Raw genomic sequence first — 22721 nt, forward strand, 5'->3', positions numbered from 1 at the left:
AACTGGCAGCAATTGACAAGTAACTTACTTTAGAAAAAGCACAGTAAGTTACTTGTCAATTGCTGCCAGTTAACTACTGTGTTTTTTTTCTATAGTAAGTTACTTGTCAATGGCTGCCAGTTCAATACTGTGATTTTGCCGTACTGTAAGTTACTTGTCAATGGCTGCCAGTTAACTACTGTGATTTTTCCGTACAGTAAGTTACTTGTCAATTGCTGCCAGTTAACTACTGTGATTTTTCCGTACAGTAAGTTACTTGTCAATTGCTGCCAGTTAACTACTGTGATTTTTCCGTACAGTAAGTTACTTGTCAATGGCTGCCAGTTAAATACTGTGATTTCTTTTCCACAGTAAGTTACTTGTCAATGGCTGCCAGTTAACTACTGTGATTTTTCCGTACAGTAAGTTACTTGTCAATGGCTGCCAGTTAACTACTGTGATTTCTTTTCTACAGTAAATTACTATTGTCAATGGCTGCCAGGTAACTACTGTGATTTTTTTCCACAGTAATTTACTGGCAGTCATTGACAAGTAACTAAGCAGAGATTATATGTTTTTAATATATAGTTCATTATGGTTTTCCCTACAGCATTTGATTGGTTAGTTATTTTCTGTAAACATTCATCAATGTTAAAATAAAGTTGTAATGGCCAGCCTTAAAGGTTGAGTTACAATTATTTAAAAACTCAAGACTGTTAAAAGAAGGAAATACAAAAAACAAATCTAAAACAATATAAAAGTCCAAGCGTGTTAAAAGTCCAAATGTGCAAAGTTTCCACTGTGTATATAAAATCCAAGAAAGTGATATCCAAAGTCCATAAAACGTAAGTGGACAGGAAAGCCCAAATACACAAACTCCACACACCAGCAACCGCTTGTTTTAGCTATAGCGTCAGCTAACCATGTGCTCCTGCTCCTTCCTTTTATACAAAGTTCCATGTCATGTGACCCCTCACATGACAGGCAGACGAAGCAAAATAAAAGACATACACACATAAAATAGCAAAAGGATAAAATGGCTAAGAAAACGTAAAACTAATTTAAACTCAAATATACATAAGTCACAATATAATGAGTGGTAAAACATGTATCTTGTGTGATCATGTCACAACGTTAATGATCTAATTTAAATATGCTAAATTACAAAACAATACAATAAGTTTTCTGATTTAAGGGAACTGTTTCACAAATATGTACTGAATTAAAAAAAATTTTTTACAGTCAAATACATTCAATAAATGCATGCTAACATTTGTAAAATAACATTTTAATTTGGATGAAAAAGTATGAATTCCCAAGAAATGTATCTTAAAACATCTTAAACTTTTGTTACAATCTAAAAATAACTAAATATAATTCAGAACAATCTGTAAATAAAACAAAATAATTAATTATCAATCAAAAGTACACTACAAGTAAACTGTAAGTTTCCTCCAATTCTTATTAAACACAATATGACTGTGAAGTATAATAACTGAAATGCAAAACAAATTTATGTCTACAATATTTTCACTCCAAAATAAATAGTTCTAGTGCACAACACAACCATTGATTCTAAAAATGATTCTAAATTCAGAATCCTAATTTTACAGTGTATAAGTAACATTAAAATATGCCCAAAAAGGTCAGTGAAACCATACCACAACAGACAATGTTAAGAGATTGAAAAGCTATTTTCATTTAAATTGCTAGTAATCTACTGGATCCTACAGTATGAATAAACATATTTACAAGATTTACTAAAAGTTAGAATTTATGTTTTAATTCTATTCAACATGCTTAAACACATTATTGTTTAATTTACATTAAACGTGCCTGTATTGACATTTAAGTACGAAATAATATCAGCTTTGAGTGGACTAGTTATCAGATGTTTAAGTGAATCACCAAAACATGACTCCAAACAATGGACCTTTTCCTATAGATTATGTATCATATATGTGAACAAAGTTATTTTTAAGTTATTTATACACACTTCACTTTGATGCAATTTTATTTTCTGTGTGCAGTTTTAGCCACTGGTAAAACTCTAATGGGACTGCTCTCCATTCAGAGGGCTTATGTGTTTTCATGTCTCACCAGCATATGGCCAAGATGATTTCAGTGTAATACTGTTTAAAGTATCTATTAGCCTACCATGTGTATTTTCTCTAAAATTAAATATTTTAGCAGCCAAAGAAGTCACAGAAGAAGAAGCTAAGCAAGTTAACCCACAAACGAAGAAGAAACAGCAACTTGTGTATAATTTGAGAAGACCAGCAATGATGGAAGTAAATAAACAGCGACTTTTGATGCAGTTTGAGTTAAATCACTCCTCAACTTGGCTCATCTTTGTTTTCACCGTCACAAACGGAAATACCTCTGACACAGTTTTTTTTACCTGACGGGAGGGGTTCTGGTGGACCAATCACAGCGCTTGCGGTCTGCGTAGATCTGACGCGCTGTTAAAAATTTTGTGAGGTGCGCGTCAGGCTACGCAGAGCTACGCACAGGCTAAGGACCTACGCACGACTATAAATCGCCCTTTAAACTGACATACTGGGTGCATCCCAATTCAGGGGCTGTGGCCTTCCAAGGCCGTATCTGAAGGCAAATGACATCACCGGGCTGTTACGAAGGCTGTCACAATTCGAAGGCTCCTTCATATAAAAGCCTCTTACTGTGGCCTTTTCCCCACTGAAACCGAGTTAGGGCTGTAACGCTATAGCTTGTCCCATTAAAAAGACCTGCCTGATTATGCATCAAAAATCATAATCATTCAAAATAAAACAAAATCATTCAAAATCATTCAAAATATTCTTTATTATCATGAAATTACCTGAAAGTATTTGAAGAACTGCAATATAAATATTCCTGTAGACATTTCCTGGAACAGCGTTTGCAATGCTAGCCTACTTCTTTTGTGACACAAAGGGAGTTTCTGCACGAGAGCGCCCCCTGGCTTTTGGATGTGGCGGCATTTCACTGTAATTCATGCAAATTCATTAATTGAGAAAACGCGCATTTGCACGATAAATCGTTACAGCCCTTCCGAGGATCCATAGATGTATCCTTCACAGCCTTGGCTATCCCAAAATTCAATATGAAGTCTGGGTATTTTGAAATAAACATTCAAAACTGTAGTTAAATAAAATTGTATATTTTGCTAATTAAAGGTCCTTGTGTCTGTTTTACTATTATAAATGATGTTTTAGTGATGTAAATTAATATTATTGCTGCAATGTTGTGTGTTGCGTTTTGCTTTTGTATATTTCTAAGGTTGGTGAATTTTACATACTGTTGGATAGTTTAATCTGCATCAATGTGTTATATTTTCTAAAGTAAAATTATTAAAAAAATCTGCCACCATATTTATTTTTAAAAGTCTGATAGGTCTCAGCTTTTGTGTCCCAGTGACAAGCGTAGTGGGCGGGAAAAGCAAGTGATGCCCCCGTAGGCTAGACCGTCTCATTTCATTTCACTTCGTGGCGTTTAGAGGCTGCTGCCTTCAAATATTGAGCCTTGCCTTCAAAGTCCGCGGCCTTAAAAGAATCCAGACCCTGAATTGGGATGCACCCTCAGTTTGTTCAAACTAAACCAGTGCTCACACAGCAGTCATTGGCCAGTTTACTGAATGACAGTCATATTAACCAATTATACTCAAAGCAACATGACGAGTCAGCCAATACAATTTGGTACCACTTTTTTTCGATAGTCCACTTTAGACATTTTACTAATTATAAGTAACTTTGCAACTATTTATCCTACCAATCTTTACCTTATTAGTAGACTGTCTGCTTAATATCTATTCACACTTTATTGTGATGATCCCTCAACAGACATTCAACTGACTATAAGTATCTTTGCAGGTGCATGTCAACTTATTCCACTAACCCTAACAGTCTACTAATACTCTAAGGACAGTTGGACAGTAAGTTGAGATATAGTTGCAAATTAGTGAAAGTTGGTTGACATAGTTGAAAACTTATTTATAGTTGTATAAGTATTAAGTGTAACCTACAATTTATTTCAGTGTGGTAGCATATTTAATGGAATGTTGTGCGTACCATATTGTAGACAAAACAATAATCATAGTGAACTTTCTCCTTTAAAGAAATAGAAAATAAATCTAATTTGTCATTACTAGCATAATACTCAAATATAATATAATAAATATACTTTAAAATGTATTCCCAACAAAGATTATTGAAGAAATAATTTTCTTCAATTTATTTTGTGTATCCTGAAAAAGATTAGACATCAGCATGTTGCTAACAAAAATTGTTGTTGACTGGACTTAAAAACATTTACATAATGTAAAATGTTCTGTAACACATCATGAAGTTTGATTTCTCAGAGTTTTTAAAAATAAAACTCAATCGGGTTTAAATGTCAGGAGTTCCTGTCGGGTTGAAAGTAACACTTGTTACTCTTCTCCCACTGCCAATACTGTTGCATTATGTTGAAATTTTTTTTTTTTTTTTTGATTTAATTTTATTGTGTTCAAACTGTAATTTTTTTTTGTTTTTTTCAACAATTCAAGTTTGTACTGTCAGGTTGCTTTAGAAAAATTTGATGAAACCAAAATTTAACCGAAAATACATATAAACTAGCCTAGAAATCTAGACGCACCCTAGCGGCCGCAAAATATATTTGCTGCCAGGGTTTAGTCTAGGCACTCACAATACACTTAACAGCTCCAAAAACCAAAATTTGGTCAGGCCAATCACATCGTGTGTAGCGTCTGTGGGGCGGGCTTAACATGATGACGACAGAGCTGCAACGAATGGCTGCTGCTGCTGGCGAACAGCTTTCTTTTGAAGCGGCTTTGGCCGCGACTCTGGAGGACTTAGACTTATGTTTTTCTTTGAGAGAAGAGCAAATAACCCTACTGAAGTCCTTTTTAAGCAAGAAAGATGTGTTTGGAGTTTTGCCGACTGGTTACGGTAACTACGTCACCTTCTTCGTTGCTCTGATTGGTCATAGCGCTATCCTATTGCGTGCAGAGGCATTTTGAGGGACAACCTTATATCCCGCCCCTTGCATTGAGCCGTTTGTGTGAAGAGTTGCCAGACCTTACATCTTGATGTAGGTCTGGCTAACCAGGCTACATATAAACAAGATCATAGTCATGTTTATTTACTAAAAACAAGTGTAACACAAAAATCTATCTTGTTCTGTTCTGCTTTTGAGCCACTTGTGTGTTACTTTCGTCCCTGCTGACAGAGTCTAAGGCCATTTTGTTTCCAAAATTTCACCTGGAATTCATAGTCCACACTTGAGTTACTGATCACAGCAAAAATATATCTGTCTATAAAACTTTATCTTTTAAAATTAAGTTTTTCTGAAAAATGGTACTTTCGGCCCTGCTCACCCCTACTGTGAGTCTCTACAGTACAATGTTGGTTACTGTGAGTCTCTACAGTACAATGTTGGTTACTGTGAGTCTCTACAGTACATTGCTGGTTACTGTGAATCTTTGCAGGATATTTTATTTACTGTGATTTTCTACAGCACATACCTTTTTACTGTGATTTTTACAGTTTTAAAACACTACTGTGATTTCACACTGAATGCACTGTAATCCACTGTGAACTTTATTACAGTTATTTGCTGTGCATGAACACAGTTAACTACTGTAGATTTCACAAGCATTTTTTACAGTGTATGTTTTTTGTAGCTGTACAACAAAGTCAAAAGTGTCATACAGGTACAGTTTAAAACTATTTAAAGCAACATGATCTCACGGCAAGTCGTGTTATAGTCACAAAAAAATTGATTAATTGATGCGTGTACATGGCACGAAATTCAGCTTTTTTGTCTGAACGTCTTGTGTCAAATTTCTACATATAGTTTTTCATGTCTGTGGCACGACGTTCTTTATCGTGTCATTTTATGTATTGTTTTCGCATCCCCCCCCCCTATTTTAAATCACTACACTGTTGCTTGGGGTTAGATTTGGGTTTGGGTTAGGATGTACTTTTCTGTATTGGTTTTTAAATGTTTTTCTTCCGCTTTTAAAACTATTCTCACTTGGAGTTGGGGTTAGATTTGGGGTTTGTGTTAGGATGTACATTTATGTATTGGTTTCTAACAATGGAAAGTGATTCTAACCCCAACCCCAGGCCACAATGGTAATAAAATAGGAAAAACTATGAGAAAACAATACATAAAATGACACAAAAAGCCGAAATTCATGCCATGGACATGGGCCCGACTCCCTTTTCCAAAGCGTTTTACAAACATTGTGCACTCCGCTTTTAAAGACAGGGTCCATGATCTCTGAAAGTCAATGTTGACATTTGATATCACCTAAACAAACACATCCTTACCCCAATAGATTCTGGACCTTCTTTTGATAGACCCACACATACGCAACTCAGGCAACGATGTTGTAACTGAGTAATTGCTACACTAGCAATACCAGCTAAAACCAAGCTGGGAGACCAGCTTAGCTTAAACCAGCTTATGCTGGTCTTAGCTGGATTTTTCTGTGGGGTATAACCACAAAATAATCATTGTAATCAATACACCAAAAAACAACATACTGCACTTTTACCACAATAAAACCATGGTTAATTTGTAAGGGTGTTGTGACAAGCTTTGCATCCTGCGCCCACGAAAAAGAAGTCACTGTGCATGAAAGGAAGATACTATAACACACAATTCAATTATTCTAATTATTCAACAATTCAAAGTCACTTAAAGCAAAATAATATTAATCATAATATTAAAAATAGGAAGGAATATACTATATTTATGAAAGTAGGAATGGACATATATTCTCAATTTAACTAATTATATCATGGGCAAACACAATACAGGTTTTTGTGATGTGTCTCAGGAAATGGGGAGAATATAGAGCACGTTTTAATGAGATGTATGAGGTATCAGCAGAAAATAATACTTTATATTACATATTACAGAATTAACAATGGGTAATATTTTAAATAAATGGACAAAAACGCCAAGGTAATAATAGCAATAGCGAGGTAAAAACACCGCGTTAATCATTACCAAGCATGCAGCAGCATCATCAGCGTCATCATCTCCAGTACGAGGCCGTCTGCACCTGCACCAGAGAAGAAGAAGAAGGAGAAGATGCTGCTCGTCTCATTTATAATCAGAAGAATTGTTTCGATAATTTAATGTTTTTTTTATTATTATTTCGATGTCAGTGAGGTGTATGTAGGTTTAGATGAGTTGAGATTTGACGTTGTTATTCGCTGTCAGTCAGTGTGTTTATGGCGGGGACGTTGACGAACACTCAGTCGATCAGACACTAAAATAACGGTACTTGAATAACATTAACATGAAGACGATATATCAACTGTGTATTATCTTTTTATTTATCAACGGTAAGTTCATTTATCAACAAATATTCGATACTTTCACTTTCACTTCTATTCAAATGTCCTCTATAGGCTACGTTTGAATTAGCCAACGCGCTTAATAATAACAGATTTGGACAGACATTTCAATATTTCTTCCTTGTAATGCTAATATATTTTTTAAAACTTTTGTTGATTTTTAGTTGTTTCTTACGTGATGGTCAGATTGATATAACGCAGTAGAGCTCCTGACTAAAAACATGATATTTACATTATCACCCTAGGATTCTTACAAAAATGTTTTTGTGTGCAGATGTGTTTGGTGATGAAGTGAAGTCAGTGTCAGTGATGGAGGGAGATTCTCTTACTCTACACACTGATACTAAACTACAGAGAGATGATCTGATACTATGGAGGTTTAAAGATGTAAATGACCCCATAGCTACACTTGACAGAGCAGAAAATAAAATCTTATATAGCACTGATGGGAGATTCAAAGGCAGACTGAATCTAAGTGCCCATACTGGTGATCTCACCATCACAAACATCAGAACTCAACACTCTGGAGATTATCAACTAGACATCAATGGAGATGAGATTACAACAAAGAAATTCAATGTTATTGGTGAGTCTCAAATCTTTACTTTAGCATTTGTCTTAATCATGTGCCTAACACATCTTTAAATGTGAAGCTGCTGGCTCTTTGATCGGCCTCTGGTGCAGTACAAGTTATAAACCCCACCCTCTCCATGCAATTAAATGGGACAACAAAATAATCTTGCTTATATTAAGCAATATATGTGTATATTATAACAAAATGAGTAAGCACGCGGCTTCTGCCATCATCATTGTCATTCAGCTCGCCTTACACACTTACAGTAATACATGAAATCTGATACCTGCTGCCCTTTGATATGATGCACGTTTAGCTACGCTGAATTCAGGCAGCAGAAGACACATTCAGTTATAGTGTCTGCTCTCTCTCGCAAAACTAAATGATTTAATTGCAAGGAAAATTCAGAAGGACGGTGGGCAAGTGATCTAATCGTTCATTCACACAGAGCGTAAGCGTTAACGATTCCAATTCACTTTTAATTGGTGACGTCATGCGTTGCCAAACTGAATTGTGGATCCGTCTCCGGCACACTGTGTAGTGGCCACTGTGATTGGCTGTTTCATCAAGCGTTAATGCTTCTATCCCGTGTGAATGTACCGTAAGAGGCTAAAGCACCGTGTATCACCAGTTACACTGATTATCGCAACAAGCCTATTTGTATTTAACTTACCTTATTTTAGAAAACCAGTCAAATAAGACATTCAAGGGGCGTGGTTGAATTGGGCGCGCAAGCTTTGGGCGGAAGTTTGATTCCGCGGCTCCGCCTCCGGGCTCCGTGGATGATTCCTTCTGCACATGCCATGGCTCATGCTTTGAATCAGCATGGAGTGATGGGATTTGTTATCTTTAACTCAACCGTTGATGGCCATCAATCAGACAGGAACGAGAAATCATGTTAACGGATAAGGTAATGTAATCAAGTTTTATAAATGTTGCATTTGATGATCAAAACAAAATTGTTAGTCATAGATGTTTTTTGTATTAGTCCAATTCGATGTTGTGTTAACAGTGTTCAAATCAACAAACTGGCCATAAACAAATGAGTAGCCCGACAGACGCTATACACCAACACATATACCGCATTTGTCCACAACACTGTTGTCATGTGGTTTCTACGTTAATAAAAGCGGTAACAAAGGGAAACGTGGATATTAACGTCACAGACAGCCGACTATACTGGCCTAGTGGTTTTTTTTATATTTTACTTAGCTTACAAATTGTACCTTTTAAGGTAGTTTTCACACTGGCAGTGTAGTGTGAGACCAGGCACAGTTTGCATGGTTCTGTAAATGTTAAAACACCTCAAACTTAGGTGCGCACTCGTCCAGGAAACAAAGTTACCTGTGCATGTGTTTTAGCCAATGACGTTGATCATTCATTTCCACAACGCACGATTACCATGACAACTGATGAATTCAGCATTCCAAAGCAAATATGCACAGCTGTCGCTCTCTGTGCTGTGCATGATAACACCAACATATTTTAAAACTAAAAATATACTGCGTTGTTTTTTTACATCCTCTTGTACGTGCACATTAATTGGTGATGATGTGAGATTGCGCAAGTGAACCGTCCTGCATAAGCTACAGTGTGCACTACAGAACAGAGCAGCAGGAAAGTTATGGCGCTTTTCTATTGAAAAGTACCTAACATTTTGGGTCGTGTCAGCTTACTTTTTGGAGCTTTTCTGCTGGGTTCAGTCATCATACCCAATACTTTTTTAATTATATGGCGTGATGATTAACATGACCATGGCAGAAGAAAACTCAATTCAATTTTATTTATATAGCACTTTTCACAACTGTGTAATCGTTTCAAAGCATTTTTACATTAATTAAAGCAGGAGCAAACAATCAGGGGACAACAAAAGTATCAAAGTACCGTGGCTAAGATTAAACCATACTAGCTGGTGTAGTAATAATGTAACGTATAGAACAAGGTTCTAAGTCAGGGGTTTTCAAACCTGTCCTGGAGGACCACTAGTACTGCACATTTTGCATGTCTCCCTCATTAGACACACCTTGTTTAAATTTTCAGCTCATTAGTAGAGACTGCAAGACCTGAACTGGGTGTGTAAGGTAACTGCATGAGGTGTGTCACAAAAGGGAAACATGCAAAATGTGCAGTACTAGTGGTCCTCCAGGACAGGTTTGAAAACCCCTGTTCTAAGTTAAGCCAATGTCAGCTGACTCCCTAGGGGTTGAAAAAACTCCTAGGAAAAAAAACTTAACACTTTGGAGAAAACCCCCATAGAGAGAGAGAGAGAGAGAGAGAGAGAGAGAGAGAGAGAGAGAGAGAGAGAGAGAGAGAGAAATAGAAATTATACAACAGCAGAATATCTAAGCACAGTGAAAGACTCTAAATTAAGAAGAACAATGACAAGATACAGACTGAGCAATCACACTTTGACTATAGAGAAAGGAAGACATCGACAAAACTGGTTACCCAAAGAGAGCCGCATTTGCCCATACTGTAACCGAGGAGATATAGAGACAGAACAACACTTCCTCATCATCTGTCCTAATTATGAGGAAATCAGACAGAAATTCTACACAAAATTTGAAACAATGTGCACTGACTTCACAAAATTAAACAACAATGCACAACTTCAATATTTATTAGGAGAAAAACAAAATTATATTTTACTAGCAGCACAATACATTGGGAGGAGTCAACCATTCAGTAATGCGCTTACATATATCCACATACTCTTGCACAACACATTGTTCATAGATTTCTATAATGTATTTTTTTTAAAAGTTTTTATTTGTATATATGTATTTTTTTTTCATGTATATCATTTGTTTTCATCAATCAATCAATCAACTTTTATTTCTATAGCACATTTTGCCAACAAGAACAGTCTCCAAAGTGCTGTACAGTAGCAACAATAGACAATAGGAAGGCACACAAGTACAAAATCACAATCATTTAAAATAAATAAGTAAAACAAAATAAAAGACACAGGACCACATAACTCACGCCGTGTTAAAAGCCAAGGAATAAAAGTGGGTCTTAAGACGAGACTTAAAACATTCCACTGTGGGGGCCGCACGGACCAGAGGAGGCAGAGCGTTCCACAGTCTGGGGCCAACTACAGAGAAGGCCCGGTCCCCCCTGGATTTAAGTCTGGACTTAGGAACCACAAGCTGGAACTGGCCATTTGACCTCAGTGAACGTGCCGGTGTATAAATTTGGATGAGGTCAGTGATGTATTGAGGGGCCAGTCCACTCAACGCTTTAAAAACAAACAATAAAATCTTAAAATCGATCCGGAATCGAACAGGAAGCCAGTGCAATGAAGCGAGGATGGGGGTGATGTGTTCGCGCTTTTTAGTTCCTGTTAAAAGTCTAGCCGCAGAGTTCTGGACTAACTGCAGGCGCGAAAGTGCATTTGGGATATTCCAGTATAAAGTGAATTGCAGTAGTCCAGACGTGAAGAAATAAAAGCATGCATGACTAGCTCAAAATGTTTCAACGTTAAAAAAGGGTTTAATTTTAGATAAAAGCCGAAGATGGAAAAAACATGATTTAACGACTGTTAATTTGTTTATCCAGTTTAAAATCACCGTCTATAGTGACGCCAAGGCTGGTGGCTATGGGATGCACGTGATTATTGAGGGGGCCCAAATCAGAGTCCTAATGGGACCAAATAACATTATCTCAGTCTTTCCCTCATTTAGAATTAAAAAAATTCTGAGCTAACCAAGCCTTGACGTCACTTAAGCACTCAAGTAGGGGTGTCAGAGGAGCATGATCATTTTTAGTCAGTGGCAGGTATATTTGGCAATCATCTGCATAAAAATGATAAGAGATACCATGTCTTTTAAAAATCACACTGAGAGGGAGAAGATATAAGGCAAAAAGAATGGGCCCAAGAATTGATCCCTGGGGGACTCCACAATTTAAAGGAGCAGTGGACGAAGTGGAGTCCCCCAGTCTAACAGTAAAACATCTCCCAGACAGGTACGACCTGAACCACTCTAGCGCTGTTCCCCTGACACCCACACAATTTTCCAAACGAGATAAAAGTATTGTGTGGTCAACTGTGTCAAAAGCAGCCGTCAGGTCTAAAAGTACTAAAACAGCAGAATCACCTGTATCAGTTATTAAAAATAAATCATTAAACACCTTTAAAAGTGCAGACTCAGTGCTATGGAAGGTTCTGTAACCTGACTGGAAAGTGTCAAAAATGCAATTTGCATCTAAAAAAGGCTGCAACTGTGCAAATACACTCTTCTCTAAAATCTTCGACAGGAATGGTAATTTAGAAATTGGCCGATAATTTGATAAAGTTGTAGGGTCAAGACCACTTTTTTTAATTAGAGGTTCAACAACAGCCTTTTTGCAAAAAGATGGCACAATACCAGAAGACAAACTGTATCAGTGGGAGAAGAGGAGGGTTTTAGTTTATTGACAGTTTCTGTTAGAAATGACAACGACACAGGCTTAAACTGATTAAAAATATCAGAGCATTGTGTCATTGTAGGAAGATGATACAGGGGGGAAGATATATTGGCTCTGATAGTAGCGACCTTGTTGTTAAAAAACTGCAGAAAGTTTTCACATGTTTCACGTGTAGCTTCCAATACAGTGGTAGGAGTGGGATTTAAAACTAGATCAATAGTTTTAAACAGAACTGCGGGCTTATCTATATTATTTAATATGATATTAGAGAGATGTTTTGTTCTTTCAACTTTAACAATATTCTGATAAGTTCTCCATCTATCTTTAAGAATTTGGTACGACACACAAAGTCCGTCTTTTTTCCACCTGCGCTCTGCCTTTCTACACTCACGTCTTGCTGCACGCGTGGTGTCATTGAGCCACTTCTCTTCTTTAATTTTGGGGCGAATAGCCTTCTTTGGGGCTACAATGTCCAAAACATCAGTACAGGTGGAAGTAAAAGCTTCCATAAGTTGTTCCGTGTCTAAAGAAGAGGCTTGGCTTATTTGAGCTTGCGCTGACGTAAACAAAGAGGAGAAATCAGCTGCAGCGGAAGGCTTAATAAAACGCCCAAAACGCACGTGTTTTCATGTTCTATATTCATTGTTAATGCGTTGGCAATACATTGTAACACTTGTCATGCCAATAAAGCACATTAAATTGAAAATTGAAATTGAGAGAGAGAGAGAGAGAGAGAGAGAGAGAGAGAGAGAGAGAGAGAGAGAGAGAGAGAGAGAGAGAGAGAGAGAGAGAGACATAGCTTAATGTATTTAATTCAGGACTCATTTTTAGCAAGAAATTGTCATGGTTCTGCCATTTTGTCCTTTGTTTAATCTAGTCTTGTGGCAGAATCATGACAGACCCATGTTTTGTGTGGGTTCACGTGGTCTTAGTATTGGTTTACTGGACCACGTGTTCCCTGTGTCTTGTCTCTTTTACCCCGCTCCCTTGTTATCCTCCTCATTATTGTTTGATTTATATCACCTGTTCCCCTCTTGATTTGTTACCCTATTTAATCCTCTTGTATTCATTGTCCTGTGTTTGTGCATTGTTGTCTCATGCCTGTGTATACTCTGTCTCAGTTAAGTATAGTGATATTCAGTGTTTTGTAGAAAAGTGTTCTGTCAGTTTATTTAGAAGTGTTTACCAGTTTAGTGTCTTAGTCTAGTCCTGTTTCCAGTTGTGTGTTTATTCTGTCATATTAGTTATCCGGTTTATGTTGTTTTGCTCCCTCGTGGGCCTTTGATTTCTGCTTAATAAAGTGTTCGTGTTGAGTTACCTCTGTCTGCACTTGGGTTCATCCTACACCACATAACAGAATGCACAAGCCCACTATGAAACCAGCAGACAACCCGTGTCGTCCCGCCAGGCGGCAGTCGGCTGACCTAGAACTTTGGTGGCAGTCGACTGCCGCCGACATGAAGATGGGCAAGGCCCCATTTCCTCCCCAGCAAGAGAGGTCCCTGAGGGGGTATGCCCTGGCGGTGGAAGCGAGGAGGGTTTTGTTGCCAGAGACCCTCCTCAACTCCTATTTCATCGCGGGGCTCAACGTTTTTCTCACCACTGTCACTTTCAGCTTGCTCACTGGAATTTAAAGCAACACCAGAGTTTTTTTTTTTACCTTAAAATAACGTCTCCAAAAAAGTTTTAGTGGTTCAACCACTCAAAACAGGGTGAATGGCATTTTCACATTCGCTTTGCAGCCCTCTATCGGCCAAAACCGCACTAAATAAGTTTCCAACAGTCGGGTAGTGGTCCTGTAGTTCGAGTGAAAACTACAAAAACTTGCTTTACGGCAGACCTACAATACAATCAAAGCCAGCTATGCTGCAGTATTTACGACAGTGGTAATGAACAATTACGCTTCTAACCTGTAGGGGGAGCAAAGAGCAATAAGTCTTAGTGTTGCTTTAAAAGGCAGCATTTATTGTAAAGATGCTATGGATTGTAATGTAGTAGCTTTTTCAATACACTGATGATATAAAAGCCAGTTATTTAATTTTATATTAATAATTTGTTGTCTTTATAATATAACACTTTCTGTCTGTCTAAGACAGTAAAAATGGGTAGTAATACATGAAATATATAGTTGGCTTTGAAAAGCTCACAAAACATTACCCATATTTTGGGGCCCTTGGCATCAAAGTCTTTTTAACCCCCAATTTGTATCTGTCACAGGTCGGAGCGGACCCGAGATAGCTAAAGGGTCACGCCCCTTCCTAGTTTCCACCTCGGGGAGGTTCCCAAAGCCACCCCAATGACCAGACAGACAGAGTATACTACGGTTAAAATACAACTTTATTAAATATTAAAAAAGGTAAGGGGGAAAGGGGAAGGGCAAATTAAAACAAGTTTTCTTCTTCTTGTCTCCAAGGCAGTTCCGAGTGTGGAGCGGGGGCTAGCACTCCTTGTCAGGGGTTTTCTTAAACTGGGGCTTTACGTTCCTCTTCAGGGCGTGCTAGAAACAGAGGTAAGTTGCACCACACAGGTAAGGTATTCACACAGAGGTAAGAGGTTTACATAAACTGGATTTGACGTTCCTCTTCAGGGCGTGCTAGAGACAGAGGTAAGTTGCACCACACAGGTAAGGTATTCACACAGAGGTAGGAGGTTTGCATAAACTGGGGTTTGACGTTCCTCTTCAGGGCGTGCTAAAGACAGAGGTAAGTTACACCACACAGGTAAGGTATTCACACAGAGGTAAGAGGTTGGCATAAACTGGGGTTTGACGTTCCTCTTCAGGGCGTGCTAGAGACAGAGGTAAGTTACACTGGACAGGGGGCGACACCCGTTTCTATAAGCACAGCACACACTGCAAGCTTTAGTGCACACACCCACAAAATATAGTTCAAAACTCACCCACAGCAGTCTTCACACATTTCACGTGACGTAGGGAGTTACTCAACTCGGCCCAGGTCTCCCATAGGGGAATTCGTTGGGCACTATTCCCAGCACAAGAAGAAGAAGATAGTAATTTTTGTCGTTGGATCTCCCCACCGCTCCAAATATACCTCGCTCGGCTCACCCACACTTCTCTCATCCAGTGGGGCCGAACACTCGGGCGATAAACTCACAATACAAATTAGAAACACCGGCTGGCATCAATAATACTCTGTATGGCAATGGTTGGGGTACTCACGTATGGTAGGATGTATCCCCAGCAAGAGATCTCCAACTTGCCTTAAATAATAGCTCCCGGCTCGCCTACGTTTTCCTCCCCGTAGGGCCGTTGCTGTAAACACACTCAAAACACGCATCGGGTAATCCTTCCTTCGGAACACTTGTAAGATAAACCACTGTTACTCACATGTCCATACATCCGCAAGTCAACACTTCGTTTCCCTTTCACCCAGTCACCTCCAACTCCATAAACTGGCTTCCGTTTCCTTCCCCAAGGGATCGGTCTCGAACATACACACGAGTCTGCACAGCAGCGAACAAAGCACACAAAAAGCACTTTCCGGTATAGTGTTCCTTTAACTCTCACAGATCCGTCCTTTTCGCCTCTCTTGGCCGCCGCACTCTTTCCTTTCGCTGTAAGCGATCCGCGGATCAACCGCGCCCTCCGGCTCCTCCAAGGACGGAACATGTGGTTTGGTCTGCCCTAGGCATGAAGGAGCTCACCCCCGAAAACAACGCTCTCACTTTGTGCTTCTTTGTGCCTTTTTATGTGTCTGTTCTTTACTCCCTCCTCCAATCGTGGGTTGCCAGCTTAATCCGCCACTTCTGTTGCTCATTTGCCCATAATCTGCGTTAGTAGGGAGACCAGGAAGTAAAATGGTGCTTTAGAAATGCGGTCCAGGCGGAAACCATCTTCAGGCGGAACCAATCTCCGCCGCTTTTGGTTCCGCCCTATCTAGTCACCCGGTGTCATATCCTTGAAGACTTGAATAGTTAAATAATGAGTTATTAACTGTCTCTGTTTGTGTCTGCAGGTGTGAGTAACCCACAATCAGATCAACTAAAGTCAGTGTCAGTAAAGGATGGAGATTCTGTTACTCTACACACTGATGTTCCTGATATCAAGAAATATGATGAGATACTGTGGAGGTTTCAAGGGATTCGTATAGCTGAATTCAATAAATCAGCCAGTGATCTATTAGAAGATAAGAAATTTAAAGACAAACTGCAGCTGGATGTTCAGACTGGATCTCTTAAAATCAGAAACATCAGAACGGATCTCTCTGGACTTTATGAAGTAGAGATCAGCAGCATCAGCAGCAGTTATACCATACATCAGTCATTCACAGTTACTGTCCGTGGTAAGTTAATTAAATCTTTCATTATAATACAGATCTTGTTTTTGAAGCCAATAGTAGGCAGTGCCTGCTTGTCGCCATCTTGGCCACTCATCACTCGCAGATTTCCGAAAATGGGTAAAGAGGCTGGACGTGAGTAAAGCTGAGGTGGCTGGTTGCTATCAAAATATCAAACTCTATTAAATACAATATTATATATTATAAATCAGTAATCTCAGTTGATGATTATATTGAAATGACTGCAGTGTTATAAATTTAATCTCTGTGTTTAATAAAGGTGAAGTGAAGTCAGTGTCAGTGATGAAGGGTGATCCTGTCACAATATACACTGATGTTCCTGACATTAAAACCTATGATCAGATACTGTTGATCTTTGGTTGTGATGAAAAACGGATTGCTGAAGCCAATAAACAGAACAAAAAGTTCACTCTCTATGGAAGAATCAAAGGCAGGCTGAAGCTGAACGATCAGACCGGAGATCTCACCATCACAGACATCAAAACTGAAGATGCTGGACTTTATGAACTGAAGATGAGTAGCAAAAGAAGAACCATTCAGAGGAGATTCAGTGTTATTATCAGTGGTGAGTAACTTTTTTTTCAGTATAATCAAGAATTTAGATCAGATCTCATTTTAATCAGAGCACTATAAACATTTCTACAATAAACACTTTTACACTGATGTAACATGTTAAACATACTGTATGTTTAATGGTATGCCTACATGTGTATGTACAGTGAGAAAAATAAGTATTTGAACACCCTGCTATTTTGCAGGTTCTCCAACTTAGAAATCATGGAGGGGGCTGAAATTGTCATCGTAGGGGCATGTCCACTGTGAGAGACATCATCAAAAAATAAAATAAAAATCCAGAAATCACAATGTATAATTTTTAACTATTTATTTGTATGATACAGCTGCAAATAAGTATTTGAACACCTGAAAAAGTCAATGTTAATATTTGGTACAGTAGCCTTTGTTTGCAATTACAGAGGTCAAATGTTTCCTGTAGTTTTTCACCAGGTTTGCACACACTGCAGGAGGGATTTTGGCCCACTCCTCCACACAGATCTTCTCTATATCAGTCAGGGTTCTGGCCTGTCACTCAGAAACACAGAGTTTGAGCTCCCTCCAAAGATTCTCTATTGCAGTGGTTCTCAACTCCAGTCCTCTGGCCCCCTCCCAGAAAATTTTAGATGTCTCCTTTTATGAAACACCTGAATCCACTCATCAGGCTCCTGCCAGAATGTTTGAAATGTTTCCTTAATTAACACACTAACAAGCTGATGAACTGAATCAGGTGTTCTATATATGGAGACATCTAAAATGTTCTGGGAGGGGGCCCGAGGACTGGAGTTGAGAACCACTGCTCTATTGGGTTTAGGTCTGGAGACTGGCTAGGCCACGTCAGAACCTTGATATGCTTTTTACAGAGCCACTCGTTGGTCATCCTGACTGTGTGCTTCGGGTCATTGTCATGTTGGAAGAACCACGCCTTGACCCATCTTCAATGCTCTAACTGAGGGAAGGAGGTTGTTCCCCAAAATCTCGCAATACACGGCCCCGGTCATCCTCTCATTAATACAGGGCAGTCGCCCTGTCCCATGAGCAGAAAAACACTCCCAAAGCATGATGCTACCACCCACATGCTTCACAGTAGGGATGGTGTTCTTGGGCTGGTACTCAAACATTCTGTTTTGGTCTCATCTGACCACATGAATTGGCAAACTTAAGACGGGCCTGGACATGTGCTGGTTTAAGCAGGGGAACCTTCCGTGTCATGCATGATTTCAAACCATGACGTAGTGTATTAACAACAGTAACTTTGGAAACGGTGGTCCCAGCTTTTTTCAGGTCATTGACCAGCTCCTCCCGTGTAGTTCTGGGCTGATTTCTCACCTTTCTTAGGATCATTGAGACCCCACGAGGTGAGATCTTGCATGGAGCCCCAGTTCGAGGGAGATTGACAGTCATGTTTAGCTTCTTCCATTTTCTAATGATTGCTCCAACAGTGGACCTTTTTTCACCAAGCTGCTTGGCAATTTCCCCGTAGCCCTTTCCAGGCTTGTGGAGGTGTACAATTTTGTCCCTAGTGTCTTTGGACAGCTCTTTGGTCTTGGCCATGTTAGTAGTTGGATTCTTACTGATTGTATGGGGTGGACAGGTGTCTTTATGCAGCTAACGACCTCAAACAGGTGCATCTAATTTAGGATAATAAATGGAGTGGAGGTGGACATTTTAAAGGCAGACTAAAAGGTCTTTGAGGGTCAGAATTCTAGCTGATAGACAGGTGATCAAATACTTATTTGCAGCTGTATCATACAAAAAATAGTTTAAAAATCATACATTGTGATTTCTGGATTGTTTTTTGATTATGTCTCTCACAGTGGACATGCACCTACAATTGACAATTTCAGACCCCTCCATGATTTCTAAGTGGGAGAACTTGCAAAATAGCAGGGTGTTCAAATACTTATTCTCCTCACTGTATTTAACAAAGCAAATAAAACAAATAAAAAAACATCACGATCAACACATTTGTCACCCTGGACCACGAAACCATATGGGTTATGTGGGTTAAAAATAAATTATTAATGAATTATACAAATTCATACACAACTGCGCTGGCGCCATCATTGTGCGTCGTCGCGGATTAGCTGTGTACAAAGATGATTGTTCAAATGCCATTTCATAATGTTTATATCTAGACTCACCACTAGAGGGGGTACAGCATCATGTGTTCTGACTCAGGTCAAAAATGATGCAAAAATGCAAACAATTGCTTTGTGATCCCCACAATCACAGCTTTCGCACTGCCTCGACAGCAGCAGGGTTGGATCCTGAGTAACACATGGCTGGTCCCTCTCCTGGAAGCACAGCGTGGTTGCAGTAGCAGTTACAAATCGCAGTCAGCTCGAGAGCATTACATTTTAACATATGTGTTTCAGACACAATCATGCAGAAGGCATTCGCATAGCATAGCAATGGCAAATCCGTGCGAGTTCCCTTGAAAGTGATCTTTGCAACTTTGTTACTTTGTCTTAAGTTATCACATGACATTAACACATACGGTGAACATAAATCATTCAGTCATTATAATGTTAGAGGTTTTTCATGATTCACTTTAAAACGATCAGATTCACATTTACTGCTTTTGGTTTCTACTGTTTATTTATGATCAGATTAACAAATTCTGTTACAGTAATGTTGATTGTTTTTATTATTACAGGTGGTCAGTCTCCAGGTGCTATAGCAGGAATATCTGTTTTTATCCTCCTGCTTATTGCTGCTCTTGTAGCTGGTGGGATTTACTATCACCGTAAGATCGAAGCAGAAAAAGAAAAACGGGGTAAGAACATCTACAGCTGAAGGATTATAATGATCTTGAATTTAAAGGTGTAAATATATTTGTTTATATACAGGTTAAATACACTTAAATCCTAGCCCTGCCCTTGTCTGTCTGCTTCTCAGATGTTTTATCAAGCAGTTTAGTTTTGTTTCAATGGTGAAATAGTTTAATCATATTATTTATTTATTAGGTTGATTTAAAAAATAGACATTTTTTGTTTGTTAAATTGTTTGTTGGCCGAAGCCCAGCTTCAGCATAGTAAAAAGTTGAGGCCTGATGTACTGGACCTGAAATGCAGGGCAATAATTGAAGGTTCAAACATTGGTGCAGTTTGTATTTGTGGTGATTTTGTTAGGATTTTTATTCAGATATGTTGTTTATGTGTTGTTGTTGTTAAAGATAAGGACTATGAAAAATATGTTCTGTAACTAATCTTCATTTTATTAAAAATGTATAGTCAGGTCACTCTACAAAGATTATTGTGGAGTTTATGAGAAGATTATAATTATGATCAGATATCAAATAATATAATGACACAATACATAATGATAAAATCATAATATTGTATCAATAAATGTGTTTGTGTCCTCTGTAGTGTTTTGTGTGTTGTTAGATGACATTCATTTAATGATCAACACTTCAAAACTGATGAGATTTACCCTGCAAGTAAGCCTATTATGGCCCTTTATGGGCCCACTTAGGGCTAGTCTAAGGGCCCCGCGCAGGTTTGCTCATTGGCAAAACATTGGCCCTTTAGCGCTGGCCCTGCGCGGGCAGCCCTCACTTAGCCCCCAGGAAGCCCTCATACAGAAATATAGCTGCAAGCAGCGATTCGGGGCCAAGCACCTTTAGCGCAATGAGCACCCAAAGCACAGCAAGCAACATAGAAGGTATCAATCACCCAATGCTCACTGACCACCCAAGGTGCATCAAGAACACAAAGCGCAGCAAGTACCCAAAGCATTGCAATGACAGAGCAGAACCACCGCAGTGCAGAGCAGCAACAGAAAACATGGCAAAAATAGAACATATGTGAACTACAGACAGGTCAAGAAGAATAGGTGGGAAAGAACAAAACTTTAATAGAAGAAATTAACACCTGCCTCAGGTGGGATTCGAACCCATGAACTCAGGATCTCTATGCATACGACTTAGTGGATGCACCACTCAGCAGACACAGCTCAAGGGGCAGCAGGAAAGAGATTACAGAAATGCAAGCATTGACATATGCCAATCACCAAAGATGTAGAAATGACACCGCAGAGCAGAAATCACAGAAATACAATGTATATGAGAATCAAAAAGCTCAAGTGAGATTGAAGACAAGAAGAACATTCCGTAGAGTAACGCTATAAAATGTTATATAAAGTAATTAACTATGACAAATAGACAACATCACAGGGACGATCAACTTTACAGAGGTTTTTCTCAAAAAAATTCCTAGGTGCAAGAAAAATCTGTTCAGTCATTTCTGTGCGGATTGCTCCAAACATTATACGAGCAGAACCTGGCATAAAATAAACAAAATTTGTAAAAGGAGTAGCGAAAAAATCATTTACCATATGCCTTACAATAACCCATGAACAGAATGATGGAAAATGACAAACGAGGTATCGTTGCAATCGGCATAAACCAGTGAATACAATTTCACAAAGAAAATTAATATCCGACAAAGTATTCAGAAGTTATGAGCAGTTCTATAAGAACTGTTATAGTTTATAACCCCTAGGTGGCGCTGTATTCTGACTTCCCAGATACATTCAGGACATCATGCCAAAGCTTCCTACCGATTTTTGCGCCAATATATCCAATACTTCAAAAGTTATAACAATTTATGACAAATTTCAAAATGGCGGACAGGCGGTTCGGTCAAACCCGGCATAATACACATCGACAGATGCGGCATGAGGTAAGGAATCCGTAGACACCAATATCATAATTTTCTGACAAACGATTCAGAAGTTATGCGCAAAAATAGCCTTTTTTACTATCTCATGACCCATAGGTGGCGCTGTCACCAAATTTGGCATGGACCCCCAGTTCATGGTCGACATGAAGCGTACCAAATTTCATCTCGATTGATCAAAGAATGACCGAGATACAGCTTCAGAACCAATTTTGCGTCAATCTCGTTAAGTTCACGCATTAATTACTTTTAAATAAAGAAAAATATCAAAATTCTGTTCAGTCATTTCTATGCGGCTCACTCCAAAGATCACATGTGCCAAATCTCATAAGAATTGAACCAAATTTGAAGGAGGAGTAGCGAAAAAACTAAATACTGTACATTTCAAAATGGCCGCTACTGTAATGGGTGGAGTCTTACTGTAAGGTATTAAAAACAACAAGCATGAGGAGAGTAATCACGTGTACTAAGTAGAATTTTCATAGATCAAGCGGATCAGCAGTTATAACCATTTGAACATTGAATTTTTGCACTGGTGGTGGCGCTATAGAGTTAGGACTAGAGACCCCATTTTTGGTCACATGACTTTTTAAGACCACCACTACAACTGTGCCAAATTTCATCATTTTCCTACGTACGGTTCATAGGGCTGCCATAGACTCCCATTGGGGAAGATGAAGAATAATAATACTGACAGTTCCAATAGGTGCCTCAGCACCTTCGGTGCTTGGCCCCTAAAAATCCCCAGAGTTAAATGAACACTGCTGGATGTATATATTGTCCCATCTTACAGAGTGTTAAAAAGTAACAATGAAGCAGAATTAAAAGCTCTGTT

General features: G+C 38.8%; 1 protein-coding gene across 10 annotated transcripts in view; it reads left to right on the forward strand.

Annotated features, from left to right (window-relative positions):
• Nucleotides 1-6009: 6009 nt before the first annotated feature.
• The window catches only part of LOC135721219 (uncharacterized), a 72124-nt gene continuing 55412 nt past the window's right edge, over nt 6010-22721 (forward strand). For 3 of the 10 annotated variants that reach the window (XM_073813585.1, XM_073813586.1, XM_073813587.1), the window contains exons 1-5: nt 6011-7337; nt 7624-7935; nt 16308-16634; nt 16909-17214; nt 19861-19980. In XM_073813585.1, the coding sequence (XP_073669686.1) occupies nt 7292-7337; nt 7624-7935; nt 16308-16634; nt 16909-17214; nt 19861-19980 (1111 nt within the window). In that variant the 5' untranslated portion in view covers nt 6011-7291. The other 7 variants (XM_073813591.1, XM_073813590.1, XM_073813594.1 and 4 more) reach the window with 5 other exon arrangements.

Source organism: Paramisgurnus dabryanus, chromosome 24 (genome assembly GCF_030506205.2).
Source record: "Paramisgurnus dabryanus chromosome 24, PD_genome_1.1, whole genome shotgun sequence".
Taxonomy (NCBI): Eukaryota; Metazoa; Chordata; class Actinopteri; order Cypriniformes; family Cobitidae; genus Paramisgurnus; species Paramisgurnus dabryanus.